General features: G+C 42.2%; 1 protein-coding gene and 1 long non-coding RNA gene across 3 annotated transcripts in view; one reads left to right on the top strand and one right to left on the bottom strand.

Annotated features, from left to right (window-relative positions):
- LOC136324837 (uncharacterized) overlaps positions 1–22,931 on the bottom strand; it is a 457,224-nt gene that overhangs the window by 300,953 nt on the left and 133,340 nt on the right. The window lies entirely within an intron of this gene.
- Positions 233–22,931, top strand: part of TBC1D15 (TBC1 domain family member 15) — a 114,898-nt gene continuing 92,199 nt past the window's right edge. For both annotated transcript variants that reach the window (XM_066258253.1, XM_066258254.1), the window contains exon 1: positions 233–309. In XM_066258253.1, the coding sequence (XP_066114350.1) occupies positions 280–309 (30 nt within the window). In that variant the 5' untranslated portion in view covers positions 233–279. The remainder of the gene's footprint in view (positions 310–22,931) is intronic.

Genomic DNA, 22,931 nt, shown 5'->3' on the forward strand with positions numbered 1-22,931 from the left:
CGAAAACCCCAAGGTAAAACGACTTGAATCTAGGTGGTTAGGAAAATTCACTGGCGCATACGTACTGTGCACCAGAGACTCCACCCTAGCGGCCTCCGAGCCCTTATTCAGCACGCAAGCTTTAGGCCGCTCCTCCCGCCCCGCCCCTTCACTCCGCGCAGTTCCCTCTACTCTCCGCCCCTTTCCCTTCCGGATATCAGTCTAGTTTCACCGGATGTTGTTGTGTGACCGAGAGACACGTGAGTCTCTGCTACGTCATCACGGGCACCCGCAGGAAACATGGCGGCGGCGGGTTCTGTGAGCGGGAAGGTAAGTAACGGTCGCAGGGAACATTTCGCTTTTTTCTGGGATGGGGGTTACTTTTGCTGCTTGAAGGCCGGCTGGATAGAGACGCGAGGGCCTTTCTGTATCAGGAACAACCTGTGGCGCATGTAGAGATGAGGACTTGGTGGTGTCAGCTGTTTTCTCGAGAATGCCAATGCCGACTCAGTCCAGGAATAGACACCTGGCTCTTGCTCCGAGGCCCGCTAGGCCTCGGCCCTGCTGTGGTCTGCCCTGCCCGGGGCGGAGGGGCTTCTATTTGTATTACTTAACCTAAGGGACAGGTGGCTGCCCAGTTCCTTTTTTTTCCTGGCTCACATTTTTAGTTCTTCATGTTTGCTCTTTTGACTCCAGCGGCTTTCTCTCTTCGAGGCCTTAATCTAATTTTCCTGTGCCTTCTTGTGCTTCGCTTTGGTGGAGGCCGTTAGAGAAGAGCTAAAAACAGGTGCTCTGCAGCAGTGCGCATAGAAGGAAAGAGCGTATTCGATCCATTTTTACCAGACTGCTGGCTTGGTTGGTGGTTGTGAGCAGAAGGACATGTTTGCACGCCCGGAGCTGGAGATTTACACCATCCCACGCTGGTCTAGGAAGGCGTTAGCTAAGCTGTTTGTTTCCTAGACGTCTCTATGATGTTACCCTGGAAATACCCTTGGGGCTTCTTGAAGGAGGTGGTCAGTGATACCCACCTAATTAATTAGGAACTAGAATTGGGCGCGGAGGAGATTTTATTGGATAGTGCCTGTTCACGTTCCGAAGGCCACACACTTCTTAAAATTAGCTTGTTATTTAGGACTAAATAACAATGATTTGCTTCTGGTAGCGTTTCCCATTGCGGCAGTCTTTCGTAAACAGTTGGGTCTGGTGATTACACATCCCACAGTAAGGACTAGTCACTTGTCACAGATAGCTTCCTCTGTTCCTTGAGTTTCACTTTCCCTACGCTGCCCTCCTCATGCCATTTTGAGTTACTTGAAAACATTTGTGGTTTGGTGTATGGATTACTAGACTAGGTGGCCAAATAACATATATATTGTGGTCTGCTGTTATTCTGAACTGTGACCTTGGGAAATTGAGTAAGCATGATTTTTCTGGCCTTCATATTGTTTATCTCCAGAATGGATGCCAATCATTATTTCTTCTGTCAGAGTTTTAGGATATACGAAATAATAACATTTAAAAATTTTACCGAGTTCTGCATACTGGCTGTTTTAAATAATAAGTTGGTCATTGTTTATGGGTTATTGACGCTCTTTGGTTGTCTTGTCAGTTTTTATCTTCAATGTGGATTTTTTTTTTATCTGACTCACTACTTACAGGATGGGGCAAAAGTAGATTTACAGTTCTTAATATGGAAAATAATACAATAATAATACAAGAGTAAAATCTGTGTTTCGTGTACTTGCAACTGTAAATCTACGTTACCCCATGTATATAAAGATACCCTATTTGATTTTTTTTTTTTTTTTTTTAGTGAGAGAGACAGGGACAGACAGGAAGGGAGAGAAATGAAAAGCATCAACTTATAGTTGCGACACCGAAATTGTTCATTGATTGCTTTCTCATATGTGCCTTGATTGGGAGGGGGGGGGGTAGGGCTCCAGCTGAGCTAGTGACCTCTTGCTCAAGCCAGCGATCTTGGGCCTCAAGCCAGTAATCTTTGGACTCAAGCCAGAGACCATGGGGTCATGTCTGATCCCACGCTCATGCTGGGGAATCTGCGCTCAAGCCGGATGAGCCGGTTCTCAAGCTGGTGACCTCCGGGTTTTGAACTTGAGTACTCTGCATTCCTGGCTGTCGCTCTCTCCACTGTGCCACTGCCTGGTCAGACTCCTGTTTGATTTTCCATCTGAACTGATCTAGTATAAGACTTTCCAAGAGGGGATCATTCCCTCTTTCAGGTGTAGATTGATTTTTGAAAATTGACTTTTTTTTTTTTTTTTTTTTTTTACAAAGACAGAGAGAGAGATAGACAGGGACAGACAGACAGGAACAAAGAGATGAGAAGCATCAATCATTAGTTTTTCATTGAACTTTGTGACACCTTAGTTGTTCATTGATTGCTTTCTCATATGTGCCTTGACCGCGGGCCTTCAGCAGACCGAGTAACCCTTTGCTGGAGCCAGCGACCTTGGGTTCAAGCTGGTGGGCTTTTTGCTCAAACCAGATGAGCCGGCGCTCAAGCTGGTGACCTCGGGGTCTCGAACCTGGGTCCTCTGCATCCCAGTCGGACGCTCTATCCACTGCGCCACCGCCTGGTCAGGCGAAAATTGACTTTTGAAAGAACCCTTGAGATGATGAAACAGCTGTGAAATGTATGGCTTTTTTTTTCACTCTTTCCTCCCAGCCACTTACCTTTCATAATTGACTTCTTAAAACTCACCTCATTTATTCGCCTTGCAAATTTACACCCATTTCCATCACTCCACTTAAACTATATTTTCATGTTAAAAGCTGCCCCTCTCCCAAATAATACTATCACAATCCACAAACCGCACTTATTCTCTAATAAGTTCAGATCTAGTTTAATATTGATGCAGGGTTCACATGGCATCAATATTCAAGTGGGTTCATGTAAAATAAACTTGGAGATGTCCATTTCTAAAACATTTAGTCAATAACCATTTCCTAGCAATTTTACCGTAATGATTTTTCTTATGTTTTCTGCATTCCCTTCATTTTCAATTCTTAGTTCATTCAGGCTTCTAGTTTGCCTGTAGTTTTGAGTTCTTGGGCGTTTTTTTTTTCTCTTTATCTGCAGTCTCTTTGTCCACAGTCACCTCTCTACACCAGTGGTTTTCAACCTTTTTACACTTGGGGACTAGTGAAAACAATTATTTTGGGGATCACTAAGGCATAAATCACTGAGCATAAGCAAATTTGACTAAGATCATTGGGTCTGTAATATTCATATAACATTAGGGTGGTTAAGTCTTGCATGGACTGGCCCATGGCTAGGTGATTGAAAACATGCTTTAACCACGATGGTGTTATTTTTCTAATGCACAAATGTGATTGCCTCTTGCTTTAAAAAACAAAATATATTTATTTGGTTACTGTCACAATTAAACTAGTTCTCAAGGCATAAAAACTCATGTTCCTTTTCTGGCTTTATTTTATGCTTCCCTACCTCCTAGTCATTCTTTGGAAAAGGGAAGTAGAGAATGAAAAAAATATATATATATATTTATTTATATTTGTGTGTGTGTGTATCTATTTATTGACCCTCCTCCCGCCATCTCAAAAAGGTTCAGCAAAACCTATTTTAGAAACCTAGTACAGGGCATGTTGACCAGTGTTCACAAGAATTACATGTGATACCTTTAAAAAAATATAGGTTGGGGCCCTGGCTAGATAGTTCAGTTGGTTCGAGTATCATCTTGAAATGACAAGGTGGCGGGTTTAATCCCTGGTCAGGGTTCACATGGGAAGCAATCAGTGAATGCCGGACTGAGAGAAACAACAAATGAAGGCTTCCTTTCCCCTCCCCTCTCTAAAAATCAATCAATAAATAGAAGATTAAGTCCGGCCGGATAGCTTGGTAGGTTGGAGTGTTGTCCTGGAGTATGGAGGTTGCTGGTTTGAACTCAGTCAGGGCACATACAGAAATAGTTTGATGTTTCTGTCTCCTTGCCTCTCTCGCTCTCAAAAACAAAAACAAACAAAAAACACAGATTTTGGGCCACAGCTCCACTATGCAGAATTAGAAAATCTCAGTATTGAGATTTAGGATGTAATTTTTTAAATAAGTCTACTTAACTTGCTTTGAACTTTGAATGTAGCAGGTGACAGAGGTAGGAAGTTAATCTCTGTCATATGGAGAAGCAATTTAAGATAAAAGATAAGACCTTGACTCTATCAGGGGTCTCAAACTCGCGGCCTGCGGGCCGCATGCGGCCTGCCCACCAATTTTGTGCGGCCCACAGACTAATCAAACTTCTTGGATTAGTCTGCGGGCCAGTCTGCGGCTGCACCCGCGGGCCACGAGTTTGAGACCCCTGCTCTAGATCCAAGCTATGCTGCTCACAAAATTAGGGGATATTTTAAAATGAATATGAAGCTATAAAATATCCCTAATTTTTGTGAGCAGTTATAGTTACAGAAACTAATTTGGCACTACTGACTTCAGTCAAATTACTTAACCTCTGTGCTTCAGTCTCCTTGTATGTAATATGGGGATGGTAATAGTGCCTACTCTGCGGGATTGTTAGGATTAATAAAATACTAGAACAAAGCCTGGCACATTGTAAGTGCGGTGTAAGTGTTATTCATTATCTTAATTTCTCTGCAAGTCATTGCTTGGGTATGGCGGGATTTTAAAGATTAAGAATATGGTTTTAGTACGGCTGTCATTTTCACTTTTGAAGTTCTAATTCTTATTGTTATTTTAGAAATTGAAAAATACCCAATTTTAGAAGTCATGTAGTTTTGATGAATGAAAAAAATCACAGTAGAGCACTGTTTAAGGCAGGGGACTCAAACTCGCGGCCCGCGGGCCACGAGTTTGAGACCCCTGGTTTAAGGAGATTGAGCCTGATAGCCTGGGTTCAAGCCCAGACTATGCTCCTTTGTAGCTATGTTACTTTGGGCAAATTTCTTAACTTTTTTATGCCCCATTTTTCTCATTTGTAAAATGAGGATAATAATTGTATTTCCATCATGAAATTGTAGAGAAGATTAAATGAGTTGCTATTTACAAAGCATTTAGAATAGTGCCTGATGTCAAGTGCTCAATAAAAGTTGGCTGCTGTTTTTACTATTAAGAAAGATCTTTCAGACTGTCTTAAGATAGTAAGATTATTGGTTTGTAAATATTTGAATGTTTATTTTTGCTGCCATTTTGCACAAATATTATGGCTATTCACAAATACAAAAGTAATATGTGTAGTTATGTAAAATAAACTAGAGGGGAAAAAAGGAGGAAAATGGAAAGTAAGTAAAGGCGGGGAAGGTAGGTGGAACTGAAAAGAAGTACTACTGTACAACTATTAAGTCAACTATGCTTTAGTCTAATGGGCTCCAGTTGGCTGTAAGTTTTCTAGCAGCCAAAGTAAAGAGGGGAATTTGATTAGTTGTGAGAATTATAGAGTCTATGATAAAAATCAAAAGCAAAAACTCAAAAAACTAGTTTCTGAAGATTGGAGTATAAAGTCTTCTGTAAATTCTTTATAATATGCAATATAATGAATGTGATTATACGGCATATTATATCCTTTTGGTAAAGAAAAGGACCCTATATTGCCCCTTGGGGTGCTTTTGATTTTTTTTGCCAATGGGTAGTTTAGTGGCTCAATGAATACAGGGTACCAATTTGATGTATTCAGTTCTCCAATGATTTGACTGAATTCAAAGATAGTATTTTTTTGTTTGTTTTTGTCAGCATGAGTGTCTGGATTTTTTTCTTATGTTTTTCTTAGCTGAAATTTTTTTTTTTTTTAACACTATTTTTTTTTTAATGGGGTGACATCAATAAATCAGGGTACATACATTCAAAGAAAACATTTCCAGGTTATCTTGTCGTTTAGTTATGTTGCATACCCATCACCCAAAGAGAGATCGTCCTCTGCCACCCTCCTTCCAGTTCTCTCTGTACCCCTCCCCCACCCCTCCCCCTCTCCCTCCTTCCCTCCCCCCACCCCCCTTAGCCACCACACTCCTGTTCATGCCTCTCAGTCTCGCTTTTATGTCCCACTAATGTATGGAATCCTGCAGTTCCTGTTTTTTTCTGATTCACTTATTTCACTCCGCACAATGCTACCAAGACTCCACCATTCCGCTATAAGTGATCCAATGTCACCATTTCTCCTAGCTGAATAATATACCATGGTGTATATGTGCCCCGTCTTCTTCATTTAGTCCTCTATTTTTTTTACAGTGATTAAAAGCCTTTAAGCAAACTCTTGGCCAATACAGCAAGAATCCATAAATGAGTAGTGTCCTTAACATGTTCCCCAAGTCCAAGTTGGCCCCCTCACCATGCCAAATCCCTGAAAAATGCAACCCAACCACAGTTCAGTCTGTTAGGAGCTGTCACAGGGAGCAGGAGTCCAGGAAAGTTCCCCACAGGAAAAGTCCGTATGGCACTGGAATTGTTGTCACCATTCTGTACTTTGCAGCTCATGTCCAAGTCCCAATGACCGCTGCTTCTAGCTGGTAATGATTCAGGTAGACTGGAAAAAGCCATTTGCAGCATGCGTGGATATGGAGCTTCTGTTCTCCTCTGCCTGGAGAGTTGAGACCAGGTTGCTTTTCCCTGGAGCTCTGTGACTGTGGCCTGGTAAAGAGAACCTTGGGATACACTAAGCTGGGTGGCAAAGGTAAATTCATAATACAAGTTGGCAAAAGGAGGAAAGAGAGCTCTAAATTAAGAGTAGGTCCCAGCCTGAAATATGAGTGGGGCATTGAGGTAGGAGGAATAAAGGAATCACTATATATTAAGCAAAGCAGCAGAAAATAGGACTATCAACACCCACAACAGAGATCTTTGAGGGAAGAATAAAGAACCTGACTATTCAGGCAAAACATAGTTAAGTGGCCCTTGTGCAAATGAGATCAGTTTACCTGCTTCTTGGAAGAAATACCCTAGGCTCATCCACAGTGTCGTAGATGGGGTCGACGGCCCTGGGCACCTTCAGCCTTCAGTGGCAAACCCCAGCATTCTGGGCAAGGTTAGGTCATAGGTGGCTGGAGCAGGCCTGGAAGAGACTGAACCCTCCCTTAGAGGAGCGAGGGGGAAGCCTACCTTCCAGTGTCCCTGTTTCCTCACAGCAGAGGTGTGTAAGCCTGGCAGGCTTTAGCTCAATGACCTTCCTTTCCACTATTGAAGCAGGACCCAGATGGCATCCTATGAGACCCCTTTGGGGTGCTGGAGCCTTTAAGGGTGTATCCTAAAAGCTGGTAGTTCCCCCTGATCTCTATTGGGCTTTTTCTGCCTCTAGGTATCTTAAAAGCCATTCTCAGAAGATCTCGCTGAGGGGTTTGAGGATCCCCATCTGCCTATATAAATCTTTTCCATATATCTGGAGCTATTTGGAAAAAAGACAGAACAGTGTTATTAGCTAGATCTAAAAAGAAGGTAGATTTGGTGTCTCCTGTTCATCAGCTTTCAAAAGAAATGTCAATTTTTTTTTTTAAGTTAAAAGCATGATATGGTAGACCCGTCGGAGTCATTGGCCTGGTGTGCAGAATTCCCGGGTTCGATTCCCGGCCAGAGCACACAGGAGAAGCGCCCATCTACCTCTCCACCCCTCCCCCTCTCCCCCCTCCTGGTCCCTCTCCTCCCGCCCACAGCCAAGGCTCCACCGGAGCAAATCCACCCTGGGCACTAAGGATGGCCCCATGGCCTCCGCCCCAGTTGCTAGAATGACTCCGGTTGTAACAGAGCAACATCCCAGATGGGCTGAGCATTCCCCCCCGGTAGGCATGCCAGGTGGATCCCAGTCAGGCGCATGCAGGAGTCTGTCTGCTTGCCTCCCCATCCCCATCCTCAGAAATATACAAAAAATAAATAAATAAAAGAAAAAATAAAAAAAAAAAATAAAAAAAAATACAAAAAAAAAAAAAAAAGGGGGGGGGGGAGGTCATTCCCTTGTGCTAAAGCACCAGGGAGCATGGAGTGAGCTTGAGTATGTCCTATGAAACATGGAGCTCTATGTTTACATATAAGACTTTGAAGAAGGAGGAACTGCTGAAATAGTTTGTCAGCATTTGTCCCTAAGACAGCAGTCTTTATAGGGGGAACACCATACGTAAATATTTGCTGTCTGTCTATAGATTAAGGGGGGAATATGGCAAATGCTGAAAAGCCATGATCTTTGTGCCCCTCCCCTCCCCCAACCCCCTCCCTCTCCTCCCCCCACCCTGTAACCCCAACACTGTTGTTCATGTCTCTGAGTCTCATCTTTATGTCCCACCTATGTGTGGAAACATATAGTTCTTAGTTTTTTCTGATTTACTTCTTTCACTCAGTATAATGTTATCAAGGCCCATCCATGTTGTTGTAAAAGATCCTATGTCATCATTTCTTATGGCTGAGTAGTATTCCATAGTATATATATACCAAAGCTTTTTAATCCACTCATCCTCTGATGGACACTTGGGCTGTTTCCAAATCTTTGCTATTGTGAACAATGCTGCCATAAACATGGGGGTGCATTTCTTCTTTTCAAACAGTGCTATGGTGTTCTTGGGGTATATTCCTACCAGTGGTATAGCTGGGTCAAAAGGCAGTTCGATTTTTAATTTCTTGAGGTATCTCCATACTTTTTTCCACAGTGGCTGCACCAGTCTGCATTCCCACCAGCAGTGCAGGAGGGTTCCCTTTTCTCCACATCCTCGCCAGCACTTATTCTGTGTTGTTTTATTGATGAGCGCCATTTTGACTGGTGTGAGGTGATATCTCATTGTGGTTTTAATTTGCATTTCTCTAATCATTAATGATGTTGAACATTTTTTCATATGCCTATTGGCCATCTGTGTGTCCTCTTTGGAGAAATGTCTATTCATTTCTTTTGCCCATTTTTGGATTGGATTGTTTGTCTTCCTGGTATTAAGTTTTACAAGTTCTTTATAAATTTTGGTTATTAACCCCTTATCAGACGCTATGTCAAATATATTCTCCCATTGTGTAGTTTGTCTTTTTATTCTGTTCTTATTGTCTTTAGCTGTGCAGAAGCTTTTTAGTTTGATAAAGTCCCATTTGTTTATCCTGTCTTTTATTTCACTTGCCTGTGGAGACAAATCAGCAAATATATTGCTGCGAGAGATGTCAGAGAGTTTACTGCCTATGTTTTCTTCTAAAATGCTTATGGTTTCACGGCTTACATTCAAGTCTTTTATCCATTTTGAGTTTATTTTTGTGAGTGGTGTAAGTTGGTGGTCTAGTTTCATTTTTTTGCAGGTAGCTGTCCAGTTTTCCCAACACCATTTGTTGAAGAGGCTGTCTTTACTCCATTGTATTGTCTTACCTCCTTTGTCAAATATCAGTTGTCCATAGAGCTGTGGGTTTATTTCTGAGTTCTTTGTTCTGTTCCATTGATCTATGTGCCTGTTCTTATGCCAGTACCATGCTGTTTTGAGTACAATGGCCTTATAATATAACTTGATATCTGGAAGTGTGATACGTCCCGCTTTTTTCTTCCTTTTCAGGATTGCTGAGGCTATTCGTGTTCTTTTTTGGTTCCATATAAATTTTTGGAATATGTGTTCTATGTGTTTGAAGTAAGTCATTGGTATTTTCATTGGTATTGCATTGAATTTATAAATTGCTTTGGGTAATATAGACATTTTAATGATGTTTATTCTTCCTAACCATGAGCACGGTATATGCCTCCACTTATTCGTATCTTCCCTGATTTCTTTTATCAATGTTTTATAATTTTCTGAGTACAAGTCTTTAATCTCCTTGGTTAGATTTATTCCTAGGTACTTTATTTTTTTGGTTGCAATGGTAAAGGGGATTGATTCCCTGATTTCTCTTTCTGACAGTTCATTATTAGTGTATAAAAATGCCTCTGATTTCTGAGTATTGATTTTATATCCTGCCACCTTGCCAAATTCTTTTATCAGGTCTAGTAGTTTTTTGACTGAAACTTTAGGGTTTTCTATATACAATATCATGTCATCTGCAAATAATGATAGTTTTACTTCCTCTTTTCCAATTTGGATGCCTTTTATTTCTTTTTCTTGTCTGATTGCTGTGGCGAGGACTTCCAGAACTATGTTGAATAAGAGTGGTGAAAGGGGGCAACCCTGCCTTGTTCCTGATCTTAAGGGGATAGCTTTTAATTTTTGCCCATTGATTATTATGTTGGCTGTGGGTTTGTCATAGATGGCCTTTATCATGTTGAGGTATGTTCCCTGTATTCCCACTTTGCTGAGAGTTTTGATCATGAATGGGTGCTGGACTTTATCAAATGCTTTTTCTGCATCTATTGAAATTATCATGTGGTTTTTCTCCTTTCTTTTGTTTATGTGATGAATCACATTGATTGATTTGCGAATATTGTACCAGCCTTGCCTCCCAAGAATAAATCCTGCTTGATCATGGTGTATGATTTTTTCCATATATTGCTGGATCCGGTTTGCTAATATTTTATTGAGGATTTTTGCATCTAAGTTCATCAGGGATATTGGCCTATAATTTTCTTTTTTTGTGTTGTCTTTGCCTGGTTTTGGAATCAGAATTATGCTCGCCTCATAAAAGGAGTTTGGAAGTCTTCCTTCCTCTTGAATTTTTTGAACTAGCTTGAGAAGGATAGGAGTTAGTTCTTCTTTGAATATTTGGTAGAATTCACTTGTGAAGCCATCAGGCCCAGGACTTTTCTTTTTTGGGAGTTTTTTGATAGCTGTTTCAATCTCATTTGTTGTAATTGGTCTGTTTAGGTTTTCTGATTCTTCCAAATTGATTTTTGGAAGATTATATGATTCAAGGAATTTGTCCATTTCATCTAGGTTGTCTAGTTTTTTGGCGTACAGTTCTTCATAGTATTTTCTTACAATATTTTGTATTTCTGTTGTGTCAGTTGTTATTTCTCCACTCTCGTTTCTAATTTTATTTATTTGAGTCCTCTCTCTTTTTTTCTTGGTGAGTCTTGTTAAGGGTTCATCGATCTTGTTTACCTTTTCAAAGAACCAGCTCCTGGTTTCATTGATCCTCTGTATTGTTTCTTTAGCCTCTATGTCACTTATTTCTGCTCTGATCTTTATTATTTCCTTCCTTCTACTAGCTCTGGGCTTTACTTGCTGTTCTTTTTCTAGTTCTTTTAGATGCAGGGTTGTTAATTTGAGCTTTTTCTAGCTTCTTGAGGTATGCCTGTAATGCTATAAACTTCCCTCTCAGGACTGCTTTTGCTGTGTCCCATAAATTTTGAGTTGATGTATGCTCATTATCGTTTGTTTCTAGGAATTTTTTAATTTCTTCTTTGATCTCAATGTTAACCCATTCATTGTTTAATAACGTGCTATTTAGTTTCCAAGTGTTTGAATGTTTTTCAATTTTTCTATTGTGGTTGATTTCTAGTTTAATGCCATTGTGATCAGAGAAAGTGTTCGATATGATTTCAATCTTCTTAAATTTGTTGAGCCCGCTTTTGTGCCCTAACATGTGGTCTATTCTAGAGAATGTCCCATGAGCGCTTGAAAAGAATGTATATTCTGTTCTTTTAGGGTGAAAGGTTCTGAAGATATCTATTAAATCGAGTTCATCTAATATGTCCTTTAAGTCTGCTGTTTCTTTGTTAATTTTCTTTCTTGAGGACCTATCTAATGATGTTAATGGGGTATTGAAATCTCCTACTATTATAGTATTGCTGTTGATCTTGCCCTTTAAGTCTATCAAAGTCTGCTTTATATATTTAGGTGCTCCTATATTAGGTGCATAGATATTTATAATGGTTATATCTTCCTTTTGTATTGCTCCCTTTATCATTATGTAGTGACCTTCTTTATCTCTAACTATGGTCTTTGTTTTAAAGTCCATTTTGTCTGATATAAGTATTGCTACCCCAGCTTTTTTTTCATTTCCATTTGCGTGAAATATTTTTTTCCATCCTTTCATCTTCAGTCTGTGTGCATCTTTTGATTTAAGGTGTGTCTCTTGTAGACAGCATATGTATGGGTCCTGTTTTCTTATCCACGCAGCTACCCTATGTCTCTTGATCGGATCATTTAATTCATTAACATTTAAGGTTATTACTGATATGTAATGGTTTATTGCCATTTTTTTCTTTAAAACTGTTTTTCTCTTTTGCTATATTCTTTTTTTCCTTTGATCTGTTTACCACAGGTCCCTTAGCATTTCTTGCAGCCTTGGTTTGGTTGTAGTGAAATCCTTTAGTTTTTTTTTGTCTGTAAAGCTTTTTATTTCTCCTTCAATTTTAAATGATAGCCTTGCTGGATAAAGTAGTCTTGGTTGTAGGTTCTTGTTCTGCATTACTTTGAATATTTCTTGCCATTCCCTTCTGGCCTCAAGTGTTTCTGTTGAGAAGTCAGAAGTCATCCTTATGGGGGCTCCTTTGTAGGTGATTGTCTTTTTTTCTCTAGCAGCTTTTAATATTTTCTCTTTATCATTTAGCTTTGGTAATTTAATTATGATGTGTCTTGGTGTTGGTTTCTTTGGATTTCTCCTTAATGGAGTTCTCTGTGCTTCCTGAACATGTGAAATATTTTCCTGCCTTAATTGGGGGAAGTTTTCCGCTATAATATGTTTGAACAAAGTCTCTATCCCTTGTTCTTTCTCTTCTTCTTCAGGAACCCCTATGATGCGGATGTTATTTCTCTTCATGTCACAGAGCTCTCTTAGAGTTTCCTCAGACTTTTTGAGTCTCTTTTCTTTTTTCTGCTCTGCTTCCATGCCTTTATTTATTGTGTCCTCTAACTCACTGATTCGATTCTCTGCTTCATCCATCCTGCTTTTAATTCCTTCCATTGTATTCTTTATTTCAGATATTGTATTTGTCATTTCTGTCTGATTCTTTTTTATTATTTCAATGTCCTTTTTTATATTTGTTATCTCTTTATTTAGGTTTTCGTAATGGCCATCTATGGTGGTTCTAATATCTTTGAGCATCCTAACAATCGTTATTTTAAACTCTGCATCTGGTAATTTGGTTATATCTGATTCACTTAGGTCCTTTTCTGGGGATTTCTTTTGGTTTATTTGTGTTGTATTTCTCTGCCTCCGCATTTTCTCTTCACGAGAGTGGCTGTGATCACGTGCTCGGGTGCACAAGGGTTGGTGGCCTTGGCCTTTGCCCCGCCCCCGTGTGTGATGTTATGCTCGGTCCTGAGGGCACTGGCGAGCACCTTTGCTCAGCTGCGGGTCTCCGCCTGTTTCCGAGCTTTCGCCCTGCCTTTGCAGGATGATCCCACTCAAGGAACAGCTGCTAGCCTTGGCTCTACCACCAGGAAAGGCTGCGTGCCCAAGCCCAGCTTCGTAGCGGAACTCCGCCTCTTCTGGGCTTTTGGCTCCACCCCTGCAGGAGGAGCCTGCTACCAAGTCAGACCGCAAGCCTGGGTTGCACAGGCGGGGCAGGGATGTGCCCCTCTGCCCTTGCTCCGGGGCTGGTTTCTACCCTTTCTGGGTTTCCCGCCCTTCTCCCGGAGACTGGATTACAGGCTGCCGGCAGCTGAGCTTAGCCGCTTTTGCACGCCCCCTTCTCCCTAGCCGGGCAAGATTGAGCTCACACCTGAGCCCACTGGTGGCCAGCCGGCTTCCGCCCCTGCCAGCAGAACCGCGCTTTTGTCTCCCGCTGCCGCCCGCTCTCCGGTGTGCCCTCAGCCGTGTGGGTGGGGGCGTTGCAGCTCGGACCCTAAGACTCACTACCGTAGACCCGAAAGCTCCCTCCTTCTATGCGACTCTGCTCTGAGTGCCGCGGGGGAGCTTGTTTGGCTGCTCTCCTGCTTCCCTTTGCTGGTATTGCTGTTTCCGGGGGAAATATTCACTTCAGCTTTGGGGAGTGACTCGTCCCAGGGGTTAGAGTGGCTATCTCCCAAAAATGTTTCTCCCTATGCCTCCTAGGTTGCACTCTCTTCCTGTTACTGTGGTTCTCTCCCCTCTCCCTCCGTCTCCAGGAGCCCCGGGTGAGTGTTTGTGAGAGAGATGTTCTGCGTGGTCCCTTTAAGAAGGATCCTGGGTCTGAGAAATCAGACTCTCTCACAAACAGTATCCTGACTTGTTTCCAGCTAAATACTGTCCTTATGCTTCTTCTGGGCTCTGGGGCTGCAGGCTGGGGCTTTGTTCCTGGGGCTCAGGGCCCTTTCCCCTCTGCTAAACTCACTTCCCGCCACGCGAGTCTCTCCCTGCTGCCGTTCGCTCCGAGAAGCTGGGCAGCCCTCTCCGCGTTTCCGCTTTTCCTACCAGTCTCTGGGTGGCTTCTTCAGCGTTCCTGGGTTGAAGAGTCCTTTTAGTTTAGTCCAAAGTTGGTTTTTCCAGTTGATAGTTCATAAAATTAGTTTGTAATCCACATTGGTTCTGGGAGGTAGATGCTGGTACGTTCGCCTACTCCAGCGCCATCTTGTCTTTCCTTTCTTAGCTGAAATTTTGAAGATGGGTTTGAGTTTGATAATAAATCTTGATCTTTGGAGTACAGCTAATATTTTGTTCCTATGTATGTGTAGAAGAACCATATGTTTTCCCAGTCAGCTAAACAGGGAGTGACATCACTTGTGAATAATGTAAGGGGAGAATTAAGGACACATCTGTAAAGGCCATCCTGCTGTTTTTCTAACAGATGAACAGAGTTGAATTAGTGGAATAAGTTGAATTTACTTCTCACAGAGAAGGTGGAGAAAAAGGAGATAGCCTGAAATAGGTTTTGTCCTTATTCCTAGTACCCCCGATATTTACAATTTACTTTCTTTTTTTCTTTTTTTAGAGATAGATAGATAGATAGATAGATAGATAGATAGGGACAGACAGGAAGGAAGAGAGATGATGAGTAGTATTCCATAGTATGTATGTACCAAAGATTTTTAATCCACTCGTCCACTGACGGACACTTGGGCTGTTTCCAGATCTTCGCTATTGTGAACAATGCTGCCATAAACATGGGGTTGCATTTCTCCTTTTTTTTTTTTTCTTCTGAAGCTGGAAACGGGGAGGCAGTCAGACAGACTCCCGCATGCGCCCAACCGGGATCCACCCGGCACGCCCACCAGGGGGCGATGCTCTGTCCATCCGGGGCATCACTCTGTTGCGACCAGAGCCACTCCAGCACCTGGGGCAGAGGACAAGGAGCCATCCCCAGCGCCCAGGCCACCTTTTTGCTCCAATGGAGCCTCGGCTACGGGAGGGGAAGAGAGAGACAGAGAGGAAGGGGGGTTGGAGAAGCAGATGGGCGCTTCTCCTGTGTGCCCTGGCCGGGAATCAAACCCGGGACTCCTGCAGGCCAGGCTGACACTCTACCACTGAGCCAACCGGCCAGGGCCACATTTCTCCTTTTGGAACAGTGCTATGGTGTTATGTATGTCCCATAAATTTTGAGTTGATGTATGCTCATTATCATTTGTTTCTAGGAATTTATTTCTTTGATCTCATTGTTAACCCATTCATTATTTAATAACATGCTAATTAGTTTCCAAGTGTTTGAGTATTTTTCATTTTTTCTGTTGTGGTTGATTTCTATTTTCATGCCATTGCGATTGGAGGAAATGATTGATATGATTTCAATCTTCTTAAAATTGTTGAGACCGCTTTTGTGCCCTAACATGTGGTCTATTTTAGAGAATGTACCATGAGCACTTGAAAGGAATGTACAGTGTGTCCGTAAAGTCATGGTGCACTTTTGACCGGTCACAGGAAAGCAATAAAAGATGATAGAAATGTGAAATCTGCACCAAATAAAAGGAAAACCCTCCCAGTTTCTGTAGGATGATGTGGCAGCATGTGCAGATGATGACGTAACACCGTGTATAGAGCGGAGCAGCCCATGGCCATGCCAGTCAAGATGTGGACGGTACAGAGGAAAGTTCAGTATGTTCTGTGGCTTGCTAAATTCAAATCTGTGACCAAAGTGCAACGTGAATATCAGCGCGTTAATGAAGCGCCACCACATAGGAATAATATTACTCGGTGGGAAAAGCAGTTGAAGGAAACCGGCAGTTTGGTGGAGAAACCCCTGTTCTGGTAGGCCATCAGTCAGTGATGAGTCTGTAGAGCAGGGATCCCCAAACTACGGCCCGCGGGCTGCATGCGGCCCCGTGAGGCCATTTATCTGGCCCCCGCCGCACTTCCGGAAGGGGCACCTCTTTCATTGGTGGTCAGTGAGAGGAGCATAGTTCCCATTGAAATACTGGTCAGTTTGTTGATTTAAATTCACTTGTTCTTTATTTTAAATATTGTATTTGTTCCCGTTTTGTTTTTTTTACTTTAAAATAAGATATGTGCAGTGTGCATAGGGATTGGTTCATAGTTTTTTTTTAGTCTGGCCCTCCGACGGTCTGAGGGACAGTGAACTGGCCCCCTGTGAAAAAAGTTTGGGGACCCCTGCTGTAGAGGCTATATGGGATAGCTACCTAAGGAGCCCTAAAAAATGTGTGCGTGAGCCCACATCGACCTGCACTGAATAGGTATGAAACTGGGAGAGTTTTCCTTTTATTTGGTGCAGATTGCACATTTGTTGCTTTCCTTTGGTCAAAAATACACTGTGACTTTATGGACACACCATATATTCTGCTGCTTTAGGGTGAAAGGTTCTGAAGATATTTATTAAATCCAGTTGATCTAGTGTGGTGGTTACGGGGGGAGGGGGGAAAGGGAGAGGGAAAGGGGGAGGGGGAGGGGCACAAAGAAAACTAGATAGAAGATGACAGAGGACAATCTGACTTTGGGTGATGGGTATGCAACATAATTGAAAGACAAGATAACCTGGACTTGTTGATCTTTGAATATATGTAACCTGATTTATTGATGTTGCCCCATTAAAAAAATAAAATTATAATTAAAAAAAATCCAGTTGATCTAGTGTGTCCTTTAAGTCTGCTGTTTTTTTGTTAATTTTGTTTCTTGAGGATCTATCTAGTGATGTTAGTGGGGTATTGAAATCCCCCACTATTATAGTATTGCTGTTGATCTTGCCCTTTATATCCATCAAAGTCTGCTTTATATATTTAGGTGCTCCTATATTAGGTGCATAGATATTTATAATGGTTATATCTTCCTGTTGGATTGCTCCCTTTATCATTATGTAGTGACCTTCTTTATTTCTTACTATTGTCTTTGTTTTAAAGTCCATTTTGTCTGATATAAAAGTATTGCTACCCCAGCTTTTTTTTCATTTCCATTTGCCTGAAATATTTTTTTCCATCCTTTTACTTTCAGTCTATGTGCATCTTCTCTTTTAAGGTGTGTCTCTTGTAGACTGTTTTCTTATGCATGCAGCTACCCTATGTCTTTTGATTGATCATTTAATCCAGTGGTCCCCAGCCTTTTTTGGGCCACGGACCAGTTTAAGGTCAGAAAATATTTTCACAGACCGGCCTTTAGGGTGGGACGGATAAATGTGTCATGTGACTGAGACAAGCATCAAGATTGAGTCTTAGATGGATGTAACAGGGAATCTGGTCATTTTTAAAAAATAGAACATTGTTCAGAGTTAAATATAAATAAAACGAAAATAATGTAAGTTATTTATTCTTTCTTTGTGGACCGGTACCAAATGGCCCACGGACCGGTACCAGTTCATGGTCTGGGGGTTGGGGACCACTGATTTAATTCATTTACATTTAAGGTTATTATTGATACGTAGTTGTTTATTGCCATTTTATTCTTTAAAGCTGTATTCCTCTTTTGCTATATATTTTTTTCCCCTTTGATCTGTTTATAGCAGGCCCCTTAGCATTTCTTGCAACATTGGTTTGGTTGTAGTGAATTCCTTGAGTTTTGTCTGGGAAGTTTTTTATTTCTCCTTCAATTTTAAATGATAGCCTTGCTGGATATAGTAGTCTTGGTTGTAGGCTCTTGTTCTGCATTACTTTGAATATTTCTTGCCATTCCCGTCTAGCCTCCAGTGTTTCTGTTGAGAAGTTGGATGTCATCCTTATGGGGGCTCCTTTGTAGGTGATAACCTTTTTTTCTCTAGCAGCTTTTAATATTTTCTTTTTAAAATTTTTTTTAAAATATTCATTTTTTTAGAGAGGAGAGAGAGAGACAGAGGGAGCAAGGAGAGAGAGAGAAAGAGAGAGAGAGAGAGAAGGGGGAGGAGCTGGAAGCATCAACTCCCATATGTGCCTTGACCAGGCAAGCCCAGGGTTTTGAAACGGCAACCTCAGCATTTCCAGGTCGATGCTTTATTCACTGTGCCACCACAGGTCAGGCTAATATTTTCTCTTTATCACGTAGCTTTGGTATTTTAATTATGATGTGTTGGTGTAGGTTTCTTTGGGTTTCTCTTTAATGGAGTTCTCTGTACTTCTTGAACTTGTGAGATGTTTTTCTGCATTAATTTAGGGAAGTTTTCAGCTATGATATGGTTGAACAAAGTCTCTATCCCTTATTCTTTCTCTTCTTCAGGAACCTCTATGATGCGGATGTTATTTCTCTTCATGTTGTCACAGAGCTCTCTTAGAGTTTCCTCAGACTTTTTGAGTCTCTTTTCTTTTTTCTGCTCTGCTTCCATGCCTTCATTTATCTTGTCCTCTAACTCGCTGATTCGATCTTCAGCTTCATCCATCCTGCTTTTAATTCCTTCCATTGTGCTCTTCATTTTGGATATTGTATTTGTCACTTCTGACTGATTCTTTTTTATTATTTCAATGTCCTTTTTTATATTTGCTATGTCTTTATTTAGGTGTTTGTAGTGACCATCTATTGTTCTAACATCATTGAGCATCCTAAAGAATCATTATTTTAAACTCTGCGTTCGGTAATTTGGTTATATCTGACTCATTCAGGTCCTTTTCTGGGGATTTCTCTTGATTCATTTGGGTTGCATTTCTCTTCCTGCCCATTTTGTCTGTGTATAAGAAGGGTGTGGCCACTGGAGTCCAATGGGTGTGGCTTCTATGATCCCTAGGTGTGGTCTGTCTACTGGCCTGCCACCCCCTCTGCCACTGCTGCCTAGGGCCTTCGGGTATGGGCGTTGCTGGTGCCAGCCCTCTGGGGCTGTCCTTGCGGTTTCTGCCTCTCCTCCACAGGAGGAACTGTGATCACATGCTGGGTTCTACAAGTCCTGGCAGCCTGGGCCTATGCCTCACCCTTGTGGGAGGGGTTATGCGCTGCTCTGAGGTGTAAGCCTCTGCATCGCAGGCAGGGGTGAGCACCTTTGCTCAGCTGCAGGTCTCTACCTGTTTCCGGTTTTTGCTCTGCCCCGCGGGAGGAGCCAGCTCTGGGTCGGTTACAAGCCTCAGCTCCGCTGGCCAGGCGGGGCTGTGTACCTGGCTTAGTGGCAGGACTCCACCTGTTCTGGGCTTTCTTCTCAACCCAATGGGAGGAGCTGGCGGGTGTGTCCTCCGCAAGCCTCTGTTCTGCAGGCTGGGCGAGGCTTCCCGCCCTTGTGCCCTTGCTCAGCATCCGGTCTCCACCCCTTCTGGGGCTCCCGCCCTTCCCCCTGCAGGTGGATTTGCAGGTGGCCAGCTGGCTTCTTCCCTTGCCAATGGAACCACACTTCCGGGTACCACTGCCGCCCTTCTGGGAGCCCTCAGCTTATGGGTGGGGGCTCTGCAGCTCAGACCCTAACACTCAATATTGTAGTCCCAAAAGCTCCCTCCTAAGCAGCCTGCTCTGAGTGGCGGGAGAGCTTGTTTGGCTGGTGTCCTGCTTTCCTTTGCTGGTATTGCTGTTTCCCAGGGGGAATATTTTCTCTTCAGATTTGGGGAGTGACTCAGCCCAGGGGTTAGGGTGGCTGTCCCTCAAAGTGTTTCTCCCTGTGCCTCCTAGATTATACTCTCTTCCCGCTACTCTGGTCCTCTCCTCTCTCCGGGTCCCTGGGAGCCCCTGGTGGGTGGTTGTGAGAGAGGTTTTCTGCATGCTTTTACCTTTAAGAAGAATCCTGGGTCTGAGAAATCTGTCTCTTTCTCACAAACAGTATCCTGACTTGTTTCGCAGCTAAATACTGTGCATACGCCTCTTCTAGGCTCTGGGGCTGCAGGCTGGGGCTTTGTTCCTGAGACCCAGGACCCTCCCCTCTCTGCTAAATTCACTTCCTGCCACGTGAGTCTCTCGGGCTGCTATTCACTCCTGGGAGCTGGGCAACCTTCCATGTTTCCGCTTTTCCTACCAGTGTCATTGTGGCTTCTTCAGTGTTCTTGGTTAAAAAGTAGATCTGTGTTTTTACTGTGGTTATATTAGAATCTGGTTCTGTTGAAAATACCATATTTCCCCATGTATAAGATGCACCTCAATTTTGGGGCCTGAAATTTGAAAAAAAAAGTAATACATAAAGTTATTGAACTTGTTTTATTCATCATAAAATTCACACAACTCCTCATCACTGTCAAAAAGGCATCCGTTAGCTTGTCATCTGTGTCTGGTGGTGAACCATGAGCGCATAAATAAGCACAAAAAAACAGGAAATGCAAATAAAAAACTATATCCACTGTATAAGACGCACCCAGTTTTTAGACCCCAAATTTTTCAGGGAAATGTGCATCTTCTACATGGGGAAATACGGTAACTTGAAGCATGTGGGAAATTAACTGTTTTTTTAGTTTGTTTTGTTGGCATTCCTTAGGAAGAATTCCTTAAATTTAGCCCCTTTCAATTCCTTTTACAGCTAGTGCTAGACTTAACGACCACGATTGGTTCCGACAGACCAGTTGTAACACGATTTGGTCGTATGTTGAGTAGGCTATATGTACAGTACTGTGAAATGATGTTATAAAAATCTTTAAGTCATATTTTATCATAATTTTCTTTCATTATTTTATATATCATAATTTTCTTTGTTCATTTTATGCCATTTGTATCATCTCTACACCATTTTGTTTCTTATTTTTACATTTGTCAGGTTTAAGTAAAACACTGCATTACCAGTACAACTGGTTTAATATTTGTAAAACATACAAAATTAAAAAATACAGGTGCATACAAAAATACAAAATACAGGTGTAAAAAATACCATAGGAAACATTTTCCCTATTGCAAAACATATCAAAATATATAAGGTCTACCGGAAAGTTCTGTCCATTTCTATCACAATTTTCAACACGTAAGCACGTTTATTTGGTGCATGTGTGCCTCTCTATTTTTATCACTTAATCATACTGACGTAGCAAATTAACTAAAAGTTGATTCACGTTAGTCTTATGTGTGAAGTGATAGTTTACCCATGGCTACTGATAAAGTTCATTTACGCCACTGTAATTTTTACGAATTTCAACACGAAAGAAATGCTACAGAAGCATGTCTGTCACATCCACCATATTCCCAGGACTTAGCATCCTCCGACTATCACTTGTTTTTGTCCTTACAAAATTTTTTGAAGGGCAAAAAATTCAAAAATGAAGAAGATATCAAACAAGCACTGGTTCAATTTTTCGCATCAAAAGATAAAACATTTTTCAAAAATGGGATATACAAATTGCCCTCACGCTGGCAAGAAATCATTAATAATAATGGCAATTATATTATTTAATAAAGTTTATTGATGGTAAGAAAAATACGTATTTTGTTTTATTCCAAAAACGAACAGAACTTTCTGGTAGACCTTATATAAACATGTACAAAACATTTTATTGGCCGCTGGTGCTTGGCTGTGGGGATTGTTGATGTCGTCATCTGAGGCAGCAGTTGGGGTTACCGGAGTTGGAGTTGGTTTTTTCATAAACATGTGCGATCACATTCACTTTCTTTCCTCCTTCGTACTTGTTCATTGATTGCTTTCTCATATGTGCCTTGAACAGGGGGTTATAGCAGAGCGAGTGGCTCCTTGCTCAAGCTAGTGACCTTGGGCTCAAACCAGCGAACATGGGGTCGTGTCTATGATCCCATGCTCAAGCCAGCGCCCCTGCCCTCAAGCTGGTAAACTCATGCTCAAGTCGGATGAGCCCGCGCTCATTTTCGTGTGGAGATCGATAGTCTTTCTTTCCCGCTTGGTAGGCTGAGGTGTAGACAAAGACAATTTCCTCTTGGTAGACATCTTGGGAGGGGTTTGATGAAAAATATCCAAGATGCAAAACACAAATTGCTGTACTGAGTCTGGGATAACAGTTGAAATGGTGCACGCGGAGATGGTAGTGCTGCCGGAAGCTGGTCCACATTGTCGTACACCCAGCTGGGCAATGCTTACGTTGCCAGACGTGGAGCAGTCGTGGCTAGCGAGAGCAGTCGTGGCTAGCGATTGTGGTCGTAAAGTCTAATGGTCGTAAGTTGCATAGGTCGTAAGTCGATCAACATCTGTATCTATACCTATAGTCTTGTGAAACCCTTGTGCTTAAGAAAGGTAAAGGATATTCTTGGTATTTAGTAGATTTTCCTGATGACTTTCTTTTCCTAGGCTATATTTTGTAACATGATAGTACCTTGCTGGTACAGGATACAATATGAATATGCCATCTTTATTTTTTTTTTGGCATTCTTTAGTTTAACAAACACTTGATTACCTTCTGTGTGCTGAGTTCTTTGGATACTAGAGTGGTTCAACACAGGCTTCATTGTTGACATAGTACAGTGGTTTGTATTTTTTTTTTTTTTTTGTATTTTTCTGAAGCTGGAAACGGGGAGAGACAGTCAGACAGACTCCCGCATGCGCCCGACCGGGATCCACCTGGCACGCCCACCAGGGGCGATGCTCTGCCCACCAGGGGGCGATGCTCTGCCCCTCCGGGGGGCATCGTTCTGCCGCGACCAGAGCCACTCTAGCACCTGGGGCAGAGGCCAAGGAGCCATCCCCAGCGCCCGGGCCATCTTTGCTCCAATGGAGCCTTGGCTGCGGGAGGGGAAGAGAGAGACAGAGAGGAAGGAGGGGGTGGGGGGTGGAGAAGCAAATGGGCGCTTCTCCTATGTGCCCTGGCCGGGAATCGAACCCGGGTCCCCCGCACACCAGGCCGACGCTCTACCACTGAGCCAACCGGCCAGGGCTCAGTGGTTTGTAATTTTAACAGGTTACTTCAGTATATGAATAAAAGCATGGCTTTTTTTTCTTTTTTAAAATTTTATTTAGGAAATTAAATTTAAT

Source organism: Saccopteryx bilineata, chromosome 2 (assembly GCF_036850765.1).
Source record: "Saccopteryx bilineata isolate mSacBil1 chromosome 2, mSacBil1_pri_phased_curated, whole genome shotgun sequence".
Taxonomy (NCBI): Eukaryota; Metazoa; Chordata; class Mammalia; order Chiroptera; family Emballonuridae; genus Saccopteryx; species Saccopteryx bilineata.